The 19,167-nt window shown below is 43.7% G+C and overlaps 1 protein-coding gene across 6 annotated transcripts in view; it reads left to right on the top strand.

Annotated features, from left to right (window-relative positions):
* Positions 1-19,167, top strand: part of SYCP2L (synaptonemal complex protein 2 like) — a 230,729-nt gene that overhangs the window by 112,069 nt on the left and 99,493 nt on the right. For all 6 annotated transcript variants that reach the window (XM_033930428.1, XM_033930427.1, XM_033930431.1 and 3 more), the window contains one exon: positions 12,983-13,037. In XM_033930428.1, the coding sequence (XP_033786319.1) occupies positions 12,983-13,037 (55 nt within the window). The remainder of the gene's footprint in view (positions 1-12,982; positions 13,038-19,167) is intronic.

The following is a 19,167-nucleotide window of genomic DNA, read 5'->3' as shown; positions in this document are numbered from 1 at the left end:
TGATAAATACAACTAATCCTAAAGGAATCAAATATACCTTCACTCTATAATGTTTCCGTACCTGGCAGCAAAATGGTGGAATCCTTTACCAGCACAATTAAGTAACACCCTCTTCTACCAAACTTTTGTAAAGGCTCGTAAAGGCCTAAAACCCTATCTATTTGGAAAATATCTTACTCCCCCCCCCCCACAAATCAATTATGACCAACAAACCAAACAAGACACAAACCACTTCTCCCATCTCGATAGATGATCAAGCTATATACATACCCATCACCCCACAACCACAAACCAGGAAAGTGACACTCGTACCAGAACCTGTAATATTAAGATTGGCCATATCTTGTGTTGTAATCTTCTCTCCAAACCACATACCATAATCATAAGCTTACATGAACACAAACCAAGATAGCTATGTCATGAATAAAATAATCTAAATCCTGGACATGGCCAGGCTCTTCTAAATTATAAATCACATTGAACTCACTGGGGCATATTAACAATCCATAAATACGCATGTAATGTAATGTAATTTTGGGATATAACCTGTATGGGCTTTCCATAGGTACATCATTATTCTGTGCATCCTGTGGATCACAAGTAGTTTACAATCGTAACATATAATAGAAAAGGAACTCTATAAATCTGACAGTAAAGTAGAGACAATCATAGTTGGCACAGAGTGACAGATTACAAAAGTAATATCAGATTTTAGCCTGGCCAGAGCCTTTGTGTGGGTGGAGGATGGAGTTTGTGGTTGGGGTGGGGGAATGGCATGAGCAATCCAAGTGGAGAGGTTTTGGCTTTTGTTTTGGCCAAAACTGAACAGCAAATTTTGGCCACAGATTATTTTTGGCCAAAACTGTAAACCTGTTTCAGTTGCCCTCTTAATCTCCATTAACCCAAGTGCTCATCGCCAAAGATTTTTGGAAAGATACATTTTTAAAGCCATAGAGACAAAGAAAGACTGTTCCACAATGAAGGTGTGATAAGCGAGCCCTTAGGGACCCAGCACAAGATGGTGATCATTTAGAGAACGGAGAAATCATTGTGGGGAAATAAGGAATGGTAAAGAGTTGGCAGATGGGTTGACCCTTCATGTTGAGGTACCAGGATCTTCTTGACTTTGATTCTAAACTCGGAGCCAATACAAGCCAATCATGAGAGGTGGTATGGGGTCCTGTTAATGTGCTTAATATAGAACCTATGGTAATATATAATATACTGTATATACTCTTAATATAAACCAGGGTTTTTTGCCAAAAAATTGGCCCAAAAATGGGGGTCCTGGTTTTATATTTGCACCAACACTCCGTCCCAGAATTATTGCAGGCCACCACCATCAGGTTCTGCACCCTGCCCCCCTCCCTAGCTTCATACCTCATCTGCCGATCTCCATTGGAGTTGCAGCGGGCAACAACGAACTTTCCGAGTTGCTGCTAGCCGGCTGCCGCGAGATCATTTCTTTGGCTTCTGAGCAGCACGAACAGGAGCATGATTTGGCGCTACTGCTCGTTGCTGAGCAGCTTCTTTACTTGCTTCCATGAATTTTCATGAAAAAGTTGGGGAGCGAGGGAAAGGGGGCTGGGTGCAGAGCTTGACAGGGAGGGGGCTGGGTACAGAGCCTGACAGGACTTGAATATTAAGCCACCTGACTTTTATTTGAGTCAACCATTTTTCCTCCTTTTTTGGGGGGAAAAGGGGGTCTCAACTTATATTTGGATTGACTTATATTCGAGTATATACGGTAAGTTTGAAGTATCTCCAAATTAGTATGAAGTCTGTCTGCATATATTACAGCAGTCTAACTGGGAAATCAAAAAGTGCATGAAGAAAGATGTGTAGTGTGTCAGAATAAAAGTAAATGTGAACAGATCTTATTTTGCACAGGACAAAGAATCATTTGGGTAAAGAAGTTAACAAGCAAGAATGACTCCCAAGTACTTAAAGGATTCTATGAGCTAAACAGGAGAACCTGATAAAGCAGGGATTAGGGATGGATAAAAGCCTTAACACAGCAATCAACTTTTTTTCAGGATTTATTTATTTAGTTTTTAATTCTTTATTGATTTTTCAAATTTTGACAGTGCAATACAAATATATTAAACATGAGCATTATACCTATACCTACCTCTATATCTCAACCAAACGATTCAACACCAAAAACATTCTTACCAATTCAAACATTTTCTCCTAATAACTTTCATACTCTAAAACTAGGATTGATCAACTCTAGATCTCTTAAAAGCAAACATCATCTCCTAAAAGATACTATTCTTAAACACAACTTACACATCCTCTGTATTACTGAAACCTGGCTCTCCGAAGGTGAAGAACCTTACCTTTCCTTTTGTTGTCCCCCTAATTATGACTATATATGGAACCACCGCCATAATCGTAAGGGTGGTGGCTTAGCTATTATCTTCCTCAAAAACCTAATCAAACTCCATGACCAATCCATAAATAACTCCATAATTGAATACCTTCATATCAAAATTAACTTAACCCAAAAAATTGACCTTCTTCTACTTTATATTCCTCCCCCTGTAGACCACTCTAACTTAACCTCCTTTCACAATTTGCTTTTTGACTACTGTTCAACCACTAACTGCCCGATTATATTAGGAGACTTCAACATTCACTTTGATAACCCCAAAAATCCAAACACCTCAGATACATTAAACTTATTCAAAGAATTGGAATTGCAAACAGTTATCCAAGAACCTACTCATTCAGCTCAACATATCCTTGACATGATCTTAACACCTATATCTCAAATTATTTCTCACTCTGTTCCAAACATTTTCCCAGTCCCATGGTCTGACCATAGTCTAATATTGCTAAACCTTCACCTTGCAGAACCTTTATCTTCAAACTATCCTTCTGAATCTACAAGGATCTCATTCAGAGACTTTTCTAAATTGGAAACTTCTGACATCTCACCATTCTTTGGTTCATCCACATCTTCTCCAAATTTTAACTCCATTGAAGAACAACTTCAATTTTGGAACTCTTCCCTCGAATCTATTATAAATACAAAAACACCTTTAATCTCAAAAACTATATCTATCCGTAAACAAAAAAAACCCTGGTATTCCAAAGAACTATCTTTATTAAAAACACAACTTTGCGCTTCAGAAAGGAAATGGCGCTCCTCTAAATCTTCATTTAACCTTCAACAATTCAAAGATAATGCTTCTCTCTATAAAAACAAAATCACCCAAGCAAAAAAATCATACTATACCAACAAAATTCAAAAAGCAAAAAACACATCAGTTCTATTTAAAATTTTAAAATCCATCAACCCAGAGACAAAAGTCAAACTAACTAATCAAAAATCAACTTTAACAGCACAGGAATTAGCTGATCACTTTTGTCAAAAGATTGCCACCATTAGACAAAATCTTCCAAGCCATAAAATAACCACAATTGCATCCGATGACACTAACAATAGTATACCAACAGCCAAATGTACTAATTTCAAAACACCTTCCTTAGGAGAAATTGAAGGATACCTAAAAACAATTAATCTAAAAGGCTCTCCATTAGAAATAATTCCCCCATTCTACCTAAAGAAATTCTTTAACTACTTCGGCCCTTTTATTCTCTCTCTTATCCAAAACAGCTTTCTCTCTGCTACTGTTCCCATCTCCTGGAAATCTTCAATTGTCACACCAATAATAAAAAATTTTAAAACTACTCATGATGATGTCTCAAATTATCGCCCTATCTCCAACTTACCTTTTCTAATGAAACTGACAGAAAAATTAGTTTTTGAACAAATTTCAGACTTCATTGAATCTTCGAATGCCCTCCACCCCAATCAAACAGGTTTTCGAAAACATCATAGCACGGAATACTCAATGATTGGTCTCATAACAAATATCCATTACTTCCTCGATCATCACAAATCAGTAGTCCTTTTCTCTTTAGATTTATCTGCCGCATTCGACACAATTGATCACGAACTCTTACTAAATCGGATGAAATCATTAGGCATAGGAGGTCAAGTTTTAAAATGGTTAACTTCCTTTCTATCGGACCGTGCTTCTCAAGTCAGATTCAATGATGCCTATTCCTCAACTTACTCTTCAACCTACGGGGTACCTCAAGGTTCTATACTCTCGCCTCTCCTATTTAACATTTTCTTATCACCTCTTCTTACCATTTCACAATCGCTAGGTTTCACATCTTTTTCCTATGCAGATGATATTCAACTTCTACATCCCTTTAATCCGGAAAAAGCTGAAGAAATAAAAGCTATCAATGAAAAACTGGAACTAATAAAAAATTGGCTAAGCCCTAATAAATTAGCACTAAATATCCAAAAATCAAAAACCATGTTTTTCACCTGGAAAAGAAACCTAACACCAATTTCACCATTCATCCTTGACAATACCCCTCTGGAATCAGTACCTCATTTAAAAATCCTTGGTGTAACTGTCGATGTAGACTTATCGTTCCATAATCATATCAGTGAAATAGTCAAATCATGCTTTTATAGATTACGTCTTATCCGTTCAATTTCCACATTCTTAGAATCTAAGTCAGTAATTATTCTGGTCCATTCTCTGATCATTTCCAAAATTGACTACTGCAATTCACTCTTAATCAATATAACTCAGAAAGAAAAAAGACGACTTCAGATAATTCAAAATACTGCAATAAAATTAATTCATAAAGCAAAAAAGTTTGATCATGTCACACCTTTACTGATTAAATCACACTGGCTTCCCATTTCCCACCGAATTACATTTAAAATTATATTTCTAGTATATAAAACATTAACTTTCAATGAACCACAATTCATATCAAAAATGATTATTCTACACAACACCCCACGTTCACTGCGTTCATCCTCTTCAAACCTTTTATCAATTCCCTCATTAAAAATTATCGGCACAAGAAGAAATTATATATTTTCAGTTATGGCCCCTACACTTTGGAACTCCATACCAAACTATATCAGAATTGAAAAAAACCTTCTATCTTTTAAGAAAATTTTAAAAACCTTTTTGTTTCAAGACGCCTTTGACACATAGTACGTCTCATATCAACCCCCTTACATTTAGTAATGACTATCACACTTTCCAATCCCCTTCATTACCTATTGTGTTTTCCCTTTTATGTTAATTTCAATAGATAAAGAGATTGTAACTTTTCCCTCCTTTCCTACACATCCAGACTTATCTCTATCTCTATTGTCCAAATGTCAATTGTTTGTTTTTATGACTAATTTGTATAATATATATGTGAGACCACCACCTGGCAGTTTTTAACTTGTACATCGCTTAGAAATATTATATAAGCGATTCATCAAATGCTAATAAAACTTGAAACTTGAAACTTGATACATAACACACTTAAAATACACAAAATTAATACATTACCAATCCTTTTCCTCACATAACTATTAAACTGCATATGCATATATTATTGCAATATTATAGATAAATACCTTTAGCTAACCCAAATACCTCCCTTCCCCCACCCCACCCCCCTGGATGTGTAAAGAATCTATAAAAAGGGAAAATGCCTGACATTCATTGCAATTCAACATATGCCGTCAATGGGCTCCACACCTTATTGAATGTCATACTAGACCTCAAACACTCCGCATTCATTCTCTCATATTTTTACATGGAACAAATATTTGCCCACCAAAATGTGTAATTCAATCTGTCGTAACTCTTCCAGTTACGTGTAATCATCTGGATGGCTATTCCGGTCATAATCAAGAAGAGCTGGCATTTATATCTATCTAAAGAAGGCTTAATATGCAATATTGTACCACAAAAAAGAAGAGTTTGAGAGATATTTGGAGCATTGAGATTAAGCAGTATATTTCTGCATCTCGATGGTCACGAATTTGGACTTGGAGATTACGATGTACAGCGTCAGCATCTATGAGACAAACTTGGTTATTCTTATTACATAGAATTTTTTTGGACTCCAGTTCGTTTGAATAAAATAGATAGTTCTAAGTTTAATAGATGCTGGCATTGTCATATTGATATAGGGACCTTGGATCATCTGTTGTAGTATTGTCCATTGATACTTAATTTCTGGAAGTCAATTTGGGGACAAATAAATATTATTCTTGAGTCATCAGTCCCTTTAACCTACGAAGCCATAATTTGTGGTACAATATTTCAGGATTTATTAACATGACAGGCATAAAGCCAGTAGACTACCTTGTTTAAGCAAGCTTGCTGGGAAATTGGATCCAGGTGAGTACTATGAAGGCAAATCAAAAATTAAAGGAAATTGTTAAATTATGTGATGAGCAGAGCTAGTGAAATGCAACATATGTACTTGTACATTGCCTGTTGGATAGTTCATCCACGCACAGTGCAGTGCTTGACTTTAGTTGAGTGGCAGCCACGAGGTCAGAAACATTGACACTCCATTGCAAGATTGCACCATTGAAGTACAATGTGCAGTAGTGTGCTTACTATGGGCAGAGGGAGTGAAACCTGTGGAAATTCACCATCGGTATGCACATAGCACCATGATCAATGAAAGGTTTGAGTGGGCAAAAAGGTTTAAAGCAGGAAGAACAGGTGTAACCAACGAAGGTCGTTCTGGTCGCCCATCCACATTGCACACACAAGAACGCATTGACAGGGTGGATGCATTGATTAGAGAAGACCGACTGATAACGGTGTCTCAGTTGGCTGCAGATTTGGATATCAGCTATGGATCTGCATTTGCCATAATGTGCACATTGGGTTCCCAAACAGCTTACTGATCTGCACTGGCAACAACATGTGGAGATTGTGACCCAGTTCCTGAGCTGGTATGAAGAAAAATCTGAGTATTCTGGAGAGATTTGTCACTGGCGATGAAACATGGGTGCATCACTGCGACCCGGAGTAAAGGAAGCAGTGCTCGCCTGGCTTCGGGAGCAGCTGAAAAACTTCTCTGCAGGAATGCAGAAGCTAGTTGTACGATACAACAAATGGGTCATCTTGCAAGGAGACTATGTGGAAAAATGATATGTTCAGTTGCTCACAGTTACTTAAAGCAGTTAAATATATTTTGTCTTTACTTCTTGATTTACCCTTGTATATACAAGCAGGATATCATTTGTCTAATAGTATGTACTCATGCCACATGCTTGAGGAGGATGAAGAACAAAGGTAGTCTCAAAATAGGCAAATAAACATAGAAATACTGAAAGATGAAGGTGATAAAGACCATATAACCTTCCATGCTAGCTAGTATTCCTTCTTCTCTCAGCTTCGGACAAGTACATCTTCCCAAGCTTGAAATCTGTCTTTATGTTCACCACCTCCACTGAGAGGCTGTTCCATGAATTTACTACTTTTCCTTGAAGCCCCCCCCCCCTTCCCATATCAGTATATCTTCCATCTTTGCTCCTCGTTAATGCCAGCTCCAATTGACCTTCCTCCATGTTCCACCAGATCTGATGCCATCACTTTGACCTTCCTTTAATATTTTACATACACTCTCCACTAATAGCGGTCCCTGATGATTACTTTCTTTAGTGCAGTGTTTCAACACGCGGTAAGCGTAGCCTTAGAGGTACGCGAGCTGTTTGTTGGAGGTACGCAGCTCTGGCTACCGCCAAGGATATTGCCTGCCCTCCCACCGAAGCTGCCAATGGAGATCCCTCCTTCCTGCTCTCCATTCTCCTGTCGAAGCCACCACTGGGGATCCCTCCCTGCCCTTTATCCTTCTGTCAAAGCCACTGCCGGGTATCCCTCCTTCCTGCCCTCTTTGTCAACCCGCTGCCGGGGATCCCTCCTTTCTGCTTGCCCCCCCCCCTCCACCAAAGCCGACCCAAAAGGCTTCCCTCCGATCTCAGAGCTGACGTCAGAGGAAAGCCTTCTGGGTCAGTGCGGGGGGAGGTGGTCCAGTCACCCCTTAAGTGGCTCTCGTTACAGGGACACATAGCGGTTCATACGCACGTAGCTGACCCAGAAACCTTCTCTCTGATGTTAGAGTTGACATCAGAGGAAAGGCTTGTGGGTCAGCCACGTACAATGTGTGAACTGCAACGAGTGCCGCTGAAGGCAGAAGGAGCGAGTGTGGCTCAAGCAAGTAAGGGAGAGAGGAGACATGATCTGGGACAAAGGGAGAAAGGAGGGAGGGGTAGGGGGAAAGGAGCGTGTTGTGACATGTGAGCATGATTTTGGAGCAAAGGCTGGATGGAGTATGGGGGGCATGAACTCAGGGCATGAATATGGGACACAGAAGGGAGAGAGGCACTAACTTGTGACTTAGGAGGGAGGGAATAGAAAGGGAGAATTGTTGGGCATGAGTGTGTGAGTGAGAGGGAAAGAGAATGGTGCACATGGGGAAAGGAAGAAAGGAAAATTGGCCATAGAGAGCGAGGAGTGAGGTAGAGATGCATGGGGAATAGAAGGATGAGAAGGAGAAACGTTGGATATGGTGGTAGAGAGGGAACAGAGGGACAGATTGAAAGGGATGCAAAGTGAAGGAATGTTGGACATAGTGACGGAGGGTGATATGTGGCATTGTGATAGAAAGGGATGATAGAAGGAGAAATGGGCATGGGGCTGGTGGGCAGTGGTGAAAAATGCTGCACATGATCCAGGGGATGAGAGAGGGAGAAATGTTGGATGTGGCAGTAGAGGGGGGTGGGAGAGATGCCTGGTGAAAGAGAGAGGGAGACATGTGCTTCAGTTGGCTTTCTGGTAATGAGGAAGTTATGTGGAGTTCGAGTGGTGATATTATAATTGGCAAAGATATACGATGATGTGTCTGTCTAGTTCAGGCATGGGCAACTCCGGTCCTCGAGGGCTGGAATCCAATCAGGTTTTCAGGATTTCCCCAATGAATATGCATTGAAAGAAGTGCATGCAATACATATTCATTGGGGAAAGCCTGAAAACCCGATTGGATTCCAGCCCTCGAGGACCGGAGTTGCCCATGTCTGATCTAGTTTCATGCCCTGATTAATATATGATGTCAGTCTATATTCCCCCCCTCCCTCCTCTTTTTTTCTAGATGCAGTTTTATTAGCGGAACCCTGGGATATGGCTGTTTGGAGAAAGCAGAGCACTATCTCATTCTGCTCCTACATTTTCCTTTGCCTTGTTATATACCTTTCTGAGCTGTCGGATCAGTAGGTGGCATGTTGTTCCTTTTAAATCAGAAAAAGGATACATCTCAGTTAAAAGCCCACCTCTTTAAGAGTGCTTTCACCTCCTAACTCCTCTCACCTTGGGTTCTGCATCACCAACCCTATATGTCATGTCTGTCTGTCCATATTAGATTGTGAGCTTTTCCAAGCAGGGACCGTATATAAATGTCAAAATGTACAGCGCTGCATACGCCTTTCAGTGCTATATAAGTGATACGTAATAATAGTAACCTCTGGTGTATTCTCTAGGGAATGACGACTACTTTAGTCTGAGAAAATAAGTTGCTTTCTCGTACTTTTGCTTGGCTTTAATACAGGGGTCTCAAAGTCCCTCCTTGAGGGCCACAATCCAGTTGGGGTTTCAGGATTTCCCCAATGAATATGGGGAATCTATGTGCATGCACTGCTTTCAATGCATATAGAGAATGACACGGTGGCGGTTTACCCGCGGCTACCGCGTTTAGCCGCGGGTAACCCACCAAAAACGAGGAATGAAAATTAGCAGCCTCTGCGGGGACGGGGACAAGGCCATCACCGCCCCGTGGAGCGGTGAATGGTCTTGTCACCGCAGTGAGGCATAAAGGATCGTGCGGTCCCCGCAGCCCCCACACGCCCACCCGCACGCCGGCTTGATCGTTTAACCAGCTTCCTCTCTCCACCTCATCTTAGTTTGCCGGCTTTCTTTTTCGGCGACCGGAACGCTTTCAAAAGAGCCGTGCATGCGCGGCTGCTCAGTATTCAATCTTCTGCTCTGACTCAACCGGAAAGAGGAAGTTGCAGCAGAGCAGAAGATTGAACTTTGAGCAGCCGCACGTGCGCGGCTCTTTGAAAGCGTGCCGGTTGCCGAAAAAGAAAGCCGGCAAACTAAGGAGAGCTGGAGAGAGGAAGCTGGTTAAACGATCGAGCCGGCGTGCGGGTGGGGGCTGCGGGGACCGCGTGTTCCGGCTCACACAAGGAAGGAGGGGGTGAAAGGGAAAAGTTTATCTTCCATGGAAATGTGGAAGGCAGAGTGGGGAGAAGACGCTGGAAGGGAAGAAGACATTTGCCAGACTATGCGGGAGCGGAGGGAAGAAGATGGGTGCTAGACCAATTGGGGGGGGGGGGGTTAAGGGAGAGGCACAGTAACAGCAAATGGAAGACGCAGAGAGAAGACACACAGTGGATGGAAGGAATTGAATGAGAAGATGTGGAAAGCAGAAACCAGACAACAAAGGTAGGAAAAAAAATTCTATTTATTTATTTATTTTTTGCTTTAGGATAAAGTAGTATATTAGTTGTGTTGATAAAAATTTATAAACAAAGCCCTGCCAGCTGAACATCTTTCTCTAGTTCAGCAGCAGGAACTTTGATTTATAAGAACGGAATAAGCTAAATATTAGAGTACTAAGGCTTATATGGATGCTGCGGGGACGGTGAGGGGGCGGTGAATGAGATGGCAGTGGCGGTGACGGGGCGGTGAAAGGGATGGCGGTGACGGGGCGGTGAAGGAAACGGCGGTGACGGGGCGGGGCAGAGGATGGTGGGCTGGGGACGGGGCGGTGACGGGGACAGATTTTTTCCCCGTGTCATTCTCTAAATGCATAGTCATTGGGGAAATCCTGAAAACCCAACTGGATTGCGGCCCTCAAGGAGGGACTTTGAGATCCCTGCTTTAATACAACATCAAATCAGAATCTAGGTTGGCTTGGATGGGAGAGATGATTCCCAGGATCCCCTTGGCTAAACTGAACAAGTTTTGGATTCCCATGTTTAATCCTGGTCTTGCTGACACATAACAGCGTACTTAAATATGAAAAACACATTCTATAAAAGTGTTTACTTAGCATAACCACCTATATGCACACGCGTGCATTTAGGCGCAAGCACGTATACCAGCCCTACACCTTGCATAAGTCTGTGTGCCTATGTTCTGGATGTATGCGTGTAACTTAGAGCACCTATCTGCCAATTGTACACAATCAGAGATATGGCTACAGATAAGAGAATAGTGCTTGGGTGCACTTCTGTGCGCATACACACGTATATGACGTAATTGTATGCATGCATACTTTAAATATCCCAAGTGTGGAAAAATATTTCAAGCATTGGTTGAGCCTTCCTGCCTAAATATTAACATAATATTTTCCATTGGGGTTTGAGGAAAAGAGCACCAGGTCCCATGAGTTATTCATTTTCTTGTCACCTGTGTAGCATTTGTTCAGAATAGGGAGTGACAGAGTGAATAGATTTGGTCTTCCTCTGAGAAATTAGAATCATTGGTGGTTTGGCAGTAAAGTTTTTTTTGTTTTGTTTTGTTTTTAAATCTCTTTATTGGCAAACAAGATGCAGCATACAAAACAGAAGGCAAGTACAACAAAGTAATAAATCGGTACCGATGCAGAAAACAAGCAGACTAATTAAGCCCAAGAGCTAGTCTCGACGGGCGACCCTAACGCGGGGCTGGGTGGCCCGCTGAGTCGCCCGTGGGCTAGTTAGACTAGAGGGGGTCGGGGTAGGTAGAGGGATAGGAGAGAGTGCGGCCGGGGCGGTCCGTGGTCGAGGGATCTCACCCCCCAATTGGTTAGTCGCGGCCGAGGGGGATTGTGGGTGGGAGGGGTTAAAAAGAAGTGCTCTTGGAGGACCTTAACGGTTTTAGGTCCTCCGAGGCAGCTTTCCCACCCACCCGCCCGCCCTTTGGTTTCTGGGGTGTGTGGGGTTGGTTGGGGTTGCGGTATCCCGAGCTACTGGCTACTGGGCTCATCAAGGGATGAGCGGTGGGCCGGCTGGGAGCTGTGCCTGGTGGGTCGGTTGACCCTGGATAATGGGGCATGTGTGGGACATGCCACCCCTCGGACCCTTGCTTAGATGGCGGGGTCGGGGGCCAATTACATCTGATGGTAGCTCGGGATCAGGTCACAATGGTGATACCATTGTTCTGGGGTTATTGTTAATGTTTTATTTATGGCTGTTAATTTATATATATTTAATTATGTTAAAATGTTTTAAGAATATGTTACTGTTCAATAAACAGGGCTGCGGCCAGGTGTTTTACCAACTAAGGTGTATTTGTCTCCTTGGGATTGGGAAAAGGTATGTTGGGAGGGGGGTCAAGTGTTATAGGAAGCGGGTCACTCCAGGTACCGCTGTTATAGAAACTAGTACAAATACATATCTGAAAATGTTGCTTTTCAGCATGGCTTTCTTCCACCTATGCTATAGATCAGTGGTCTCAAACTCAAACCCTTTGCAGGGCTACATTTTGGATTTGTAGGTACTTGGAGGGCCTCAGAAAAAAATAGTTAATGTTATATTAAAGAAATGACAATTTTGCATTTATAAATCCTTTTGGCTAAGTCTTAATAATAATATTATAATTTATAGCTAAAGAGACATATGATCAAGAAACTGTTTTATTTTACTTTACTTTTGTGATTATGATAAACATACCGAGGGCCTCAAAATAGGACTTGGCGGGCCGCATGTGCCCCCCCTGGGCCGTGAGTTTGAGACCACTGCTATATAGATGGTTTGTAAGACTAGCAAGTATGCCTCTGCTCTTCACCCCCTATCTTGAAACATGTCATAAGCCAAATCACTTCACTTTAGAACAGGAGCTATCAACCTCTGGTCTTCAGGACATACCAAACCGCCAGTTTGGGCTTCAGTATTCACAGTATTCAGTATTCATTTGTATTTTTTGTAGGCATCCTGAAAACCTGGCTGGCTTGGTGTGTCCTGAGGACTGGGTTGAGAATCTCTGCTTTAGAATATAGCAGACTTGATAGTCTGTCTGTCTTCATTTAGCTCCAAAATACTCTTGCCCATATCTGCCACAGAGTTCTAAATTTTCAAATTCTGGCTATATTTTAGGGATAATGAAAGCTTAAGAAAGAAACGCATCTTAAGTGCACCTGAAATGAGACAGGTAAGTGTCGTCATGTTTTTCTCAAATGTGCTCAGTGCTGGAAAGTGTTTAACTTTTTTTCTGGTCACTTCATTCTTATAAGCAAGGCTCTTATGGAATTTGTTTATTATATACTTGATATGCCGCTGAATTTCAAAGTCACAGCGGCTGCAGAAGCCCTGAGAGATTGGCCACTTTTTTCTGGTGTCTTAGCAGTCCACTGAAGTACAGAAATGTGTGGAAAAGGGGTATCACCTATAAATGCACATGGAAACCCAGAAAATTGAGTGTTCATGTACTGTATATTGGCATACAAAAACTTTTTGCCAAAGTGTCCACAAGTGTTCCATTCCTAATGGTAAACATATGTAGCCTTAAAAAGTTTATTAAATTTAAAAATAGCACTGTTGTGATTGATGAAAAACAACGGTCCCATTTTTTTTTTCAGGCTCACGTACTAGCAATGTTTCATATGCAAGTTTATTTTGTAGGAATTGAAAGGCTACATGTGAATGAAGGTATTAACATACAGGAAATCCTGGTCAATTAGTTGGTCTGCTAGTCCCCACATTCTTATCCTCCAGTACCTTATCTTTTGTAAAGTGACTGCTGTTACTCCACCTTCAGACAGCATTTAATTATTGTCATGCTTTTTATTCTGTTCCTTATGTCTCGGTTATCTTTTCACATACGTACTGTTCAGCCAGGCCCAGGTGATTTGTGATGCTAAAACTTGTTCTTGCCTCATGCTAGATTTTCTGGTTCTAGGGTTTATAAATTCTATATTTTTCACAGTAATTAAGTGCTTTATCCCAGGACAAGCAGGCAGCATATTCTTGACTGATGGGGTGACGGCACCGACGGAGCCCCGGTACGGACAATTTTAGAGTGATTGCACTCTAAGAACTTGGAAAGTTCTAGCAGGCCGCACCGCGCACGCGCGAGTGCCTTCCCACCCGATGGAGGCGCGCGGTCCCCAGTTTCTTAGTTTCCGCGGAGCTAAGAAGACGCACGTTTCAACGGCTGTTGAAAACTTTTTTCTATTTTCGCCTTCCCGCTCGCGTAAACTCGTTGGGAAATATTGTTTCCCTCATTTTCTTTTCTTTTCTTTTCTTTGTTAAAAAAAAAAAACAACAACTTAATTCGTTTTTCTTTCATTTTTTCGGTTTCGCCCCAGCGGGGCCTGTTGCCACCATCAAGGCCTCGGCCTTCGATTTGGCTGAAGCCGTTTTTACATTCATGCCCCCTCAACCCGGGTTTAAGAAGTGCCAGCGGTGCGCTCGACCAATTTCACTCACAGACCCGCACAACTGGTGTCTACAGTGTCTTGGTCCTGACCATCGAGCGTCTACTTGCACCCGCTGTGCCACTCTTAAAAAGAGAACTTTAAAAAATCGACAAATCCAACAGCGATTATTGTTTGGTACCGAGATGTCGGATTCGGCGGCACCGGTCCCCACTTCGACCCCGACGCAGTCGGCACCTGCCTCGTCGACACCGCGCCGGCGTCGCACCCTTCAGGTAAGCCGGCTAAGAAGCCTTCCCCGCTGGAGCGCCCTCCGGTCTCAGTGGCAGCGAGCCCAATCCTGCCGACCTCGAGGCGCCCGCCGATTGAGGTAAGCCCCTCGACATCGGGTTCCTCTTCGGAGTGTAGAGCGGCACCCAAGGTACCGCAGAAGAAAAAAGCGGTACCGGTGCCTTCACTGGACGAGTGCATTGCCGCCGTCCTGCAAGTACAGCTTAAAGAACAACTACAGCAGCTGTTACCTGCCCTTCTGACACCGAGCCTTCCAGTCCCGGTCCAGTCTGAGCCTCCGGTACCGACAGTGGAGCAGCCTCCTTTGTCGGCATCCACCTTGTCGGTACCGATGCATACCACTTCCTCGGTATCTATGCCAGTCTTAGTGCCGGAACCGAGATCCTTACACCAGGCTGTTCAAACATCGGCGCCGACACAGCCTATAACATCTCCCGGTACCGTTTCACAGAGGTCTGGGAAGTCGATGCATAAAACTCGACACCTAGAACCCTCCACACCGGAATCCAGGGACCGCAGTTTTCAAGTGCGGGACCCTGATCTGTGGGGCGATTCGGAGGACCCTCTTCTCTCAGAGGGAGAGTGTTCATCAGGAGAAGAGGATCCTTCTGTTTTGGATCCATCCTCCAAACCTGATGCAACTTCTTTTACCTCTTTTCTCAAAGAGATGTGTGAATCTCTCTCTATTCCCTTGGAGGCTGAATCCAAAAAATCCAAGGCATTTCTTGATGCTCTGGATTTTGACCAGCCTCCAAGGGAATTTCTCAAACTGCCTCTCCATGACATATTAAGAGAGACATTTTACAAAAATCTAGAGACACCCTTGACCATCCCAGGAGCTCCCCGCAAACTGGACTCATTATATAAGGTAATACCTATTCCAGGCTTTGACAAGCCACAACTCCCCCATGAGTCCTTACTGGTGGAATCTACTTTAAAGAAATCCACGGGGGCTAGTGTATATGCTTCTGTCCCTCCTGGCAGAGAAGGTAAGGCCATGGATAAGTTTGGCAAGAGGTTGTATCAAAATGCGATGCTAGCAAATAGATCAGGGATCTATGCTTTCCATTTTTCTTTTTACCTTAAGCATCTCATTCAGACTTTGTCATCTTTTGAGAAATATCTCCCTGACCGTAAAAAATCTGCCTTTCGCCAAACTTCTTCATCGCTCTTACAGCTGCGCAAGTTCATGGTCAGATCAATCTATGACACCTTTGAGCTGACCTCTAGGGCCACGGCTATGTCGGTAGCTATGCGGCGACTGGCCTGGCTCAGAGTTTCAGAACTTGATATCAATCATCAAGATCGACTGGCCAATGCACCTTGTTTGGGGGATGAGCTGTTTGGAGAATCCATGGTCTCCACTACTCAGAAACTCTCAGCTCATGAGGCTCGATGGGACACTCTCCTTAAGACAAAGAAGAAGACCCCACCTACTAGGCCTTTTCGCCAACAATCGGCCTATCAACGTAGATTTGTGGCTCGTCCTTTACCTCAGACCCAGCAGCAACCCAGGCGTCAGAGGCAACAACAGAGGCAAGCTGCTAGACCAGCACAGCAGCAACAGCAGGTGAAACCTCCCCCTTCACAGAAATCAACTCAACCCTTTTGACTTGGTTCTCCAGGACATAGCCAGTCTCCCTCCTTCTGCCCATCTTCAGCAGCCCATAGGAGGACGCCTTACTCATTTCATAAGCCGTTGGGAAATCATCACCTCGGATCAGTGGGTCCTCAACATCATCCGCCACGGCTACTCTCTCAATTTCCAGACTCTTCCTGCCCAAAGTCTGCCAAGAGAGTCTGCTTTGAACACTTCTCAGTTTTCCCTCCTTCTTCAAGAGGTTCAATCCCTCCTTCTTCTGAACGCCATAGAGGAGGTTCCTCTGGATCAAAAGGGGCAGGGATTTTACTCCAGTTACTTTCTAGTTCCCAAAAAGACAGGAGATCTCAGACCCATTTTAGATCTTCGCGATCTCAACAAATGCTTGGTAAAGAGAAATTCAAGATGCTTTCCCTAGCTACTCTTTATCCTCTTCTCAATCAAGGCGACTGGCTATGTTCCCTAGATCTCAAAGAAGCATACACTCACATACCGGTCAATCTGGCCGCCAGACAGTACCTCCGCTTCATGATCAACCATTGTCATTACCAATACAAGGTGCTACCCTTCGGTCTGGCCTCCTCTCCAAGAGTGTCCACCAAATGTCTGATTGTGGTGGCCGCCTTTCTACGTTCCCACCACCTTCAGGTGTTTCCTTACCTGGACGATTGGTTGATAAAGGCCAATTCTTCTCAGATAGTACTCCAGGCTACCAACCAGACCATCATGTTTCTACAACTTCTGGGGTTCGAGATCAATCTACCCAAATCTCATATTATCCCCACTCAGAGACTTCAATTCATTGGAGCGGTGCTGGACACAGTCCTCATGAGAGCTTTTCTGCCGTCCAACCGTCTTCACACTCTCCAATCTCTGTGTCAGCAGGTGCTTCATCAACGTTCCATCTCTGCCAAGCAAATGATGATACTCTTGGGTCACATGGCCTCCACAGTTCATGTCACACCCTTCGCACATCTCCACCTACGCACTCCTCAATGGACCCTAGTGACCCAGTGGTCCCAAGCGACGGATCCTTGCTCACGACACATATCTGTGACATCCTCTCTTCATCAGTCTCTACAATGGTGGTTGATATCCTCAAATCTCTCCAGAGGTCTTTTGTTCCATCTACCTCCTCATCAACTTGTCATCACCACCGACGCCTCCCCTTATGCCTGGGGAGCTCATTTGAACGAATTCCAAACTCAAGGACTTTGGACAGCCCAGGAAATGAAACATCACATCAACTTCCTGGAACTCAGAGCGATGTTTTATGCCCTCAAGGCCTTCCAGCATCTTCTCTTTCCTCAGGTCCTTCTACTGTGCACAGACAATCAAGTTGCGATGTACTACATCAACAAGCAGGGTGGGACGGGCTCTCGCCTCTTGTGCCAGGAAGCCCAGAAGATTTGGGCTTGGGCCACAGTTCACCACCTATTCCTAAAAGCTATCTACATTCAGGGAGAACAGAATTCCTTAGCGGACAAGCTCAGCAGAATTCTCCAGCCTCACGAGTGGACACTCGATCCTTTTACTCTGCAGTCCATCTTCGCTCAGTGGGGCACTCCTCAGATAGACCTCTTTGCAGCTCCTCACAATCATCAGCTGCCCCACTTCTGTTCCAGACTCTCCTCTCCTCACCGTCTGGCAGCGGATGCATTTCTCCTGGATTGGTCCAATCTCTTCCTGTATGCTTTCCCTCCTCTGCCTCTCATGCTCAGGACCTTGTTCAAGCTCCAGAGGGAACAGGCCACCATGATTCTGATTGCGCCACGGTGGCCCAGGCAACATTGGTTCTCCCTTCTACTTCAACTCAGTTCCAGGGAACCTATTCTACTTCCACAATTTCCTTCTCTGCTCACACAACATCAGGAGACCCTTCTGCATCCCAACCTCCAGTCTCTACACCTGACAGCCTGGTATCTCTCGGGCTGACTTCAAATGATACTCTTTTATCTCTGCCCGTTCGTTCTGTTCTGGATGCCTCCAGGAAACCGGCCACTCTGCAATGTTACCATCAGAAGTGGACACGGTTTTCTTCCTGGTGTCTTCTTCATCATCATATTCCTACGTCCCTTGCTGTGGAGACCGTGTTGGATTACCTTCTTTCTTTGTCTGATTCTGGTCTCAAGTCTACTTCCATCAGAGTCCACCTCAGTGCTATTGCTGCTTTTCATGAGCCAGTCCATGGGAAACTCCTTTCAGCTCATCCCTTGGTCTCCAGATTCATGCGAGGACTTTTCAATGTGAAACCATCTCTTAAACCTCCTCCTGTGATCTGGGATCTTAACGTGGTTCTTTCAGCCTTAATGAAACCTCCGTTTGAACCTTTGGCCACGGCTTCTTTCAAATTTCTCACTTGGAAGGTTCTCTTCCTGATTGCTCTCACCTCTGCCAGGAGGGTCAGTGAGCTCCATGCACTAGTAGCAGACCCACCCTTTACCGTCTTTCATCATGACAAGGTGGTTCTGCGTACACATCCAAAGTTTCTCCCTAAGGTTGTCTCTGAATTCCATCTCAACCAATCCATTGTTCTGCCTGTTTTCTTTCCGAAACCTCACTCTCACTCTGGAGAACAGGCTTTGCATACTTTGGACTGTAAGCGGGCTTTAGCTTACTACTTAGACCGTACTAAGCCCCACAGATCATTCCCTCAACTCTTTCTGTCCTCTGATCCGAATAAATTGGGACATCCTGTTTCTAAACGTACGCTGTCCAATTGGCTCGCAGCGTGCATTTCTTTCTGTTATGCTCAGACCAGACTGACTCTGGAAGGTTCTATCACGGCCCATAGAATTAGAGCTATGGCAGCATCTGTAGCTTTCCTCCGTTCCACTCCTATTGAGGAAATCTGCAAGGCTGCCACTTGGTCCTCAGTTCATACTTTTACATCTCACTATTGTCTGGACGCATTCTCCAGACGGGATGGTCACTTCGGCCAATCTGTTTTGCAAAATTTGTTTTCCTAATGGCCAACCTTCCCACCATCTCTCTTTTTGTTAGCTTGGAGGTCA

This window comes from Geotrypetes seraphini, chromosome 2 (genome assembly GCF_902459505.1).
Source record: "Geotrypetes seraphini chromosome 2, aGeoSer1.1, whole genome shotgun sequence".
Taxonomy (NCBI): Eukaryota; Metazoa; Chordata; class Amphibia; order Gymnophiona; family Dermophiidae; genus Geotrypetes; species Geotrypetes seraphini.
The sequence above is the reverse complement of the archived record's forward strand: the minus strand, read 5'-3'. Positions and strand labels throughout refer to the sequence as shown.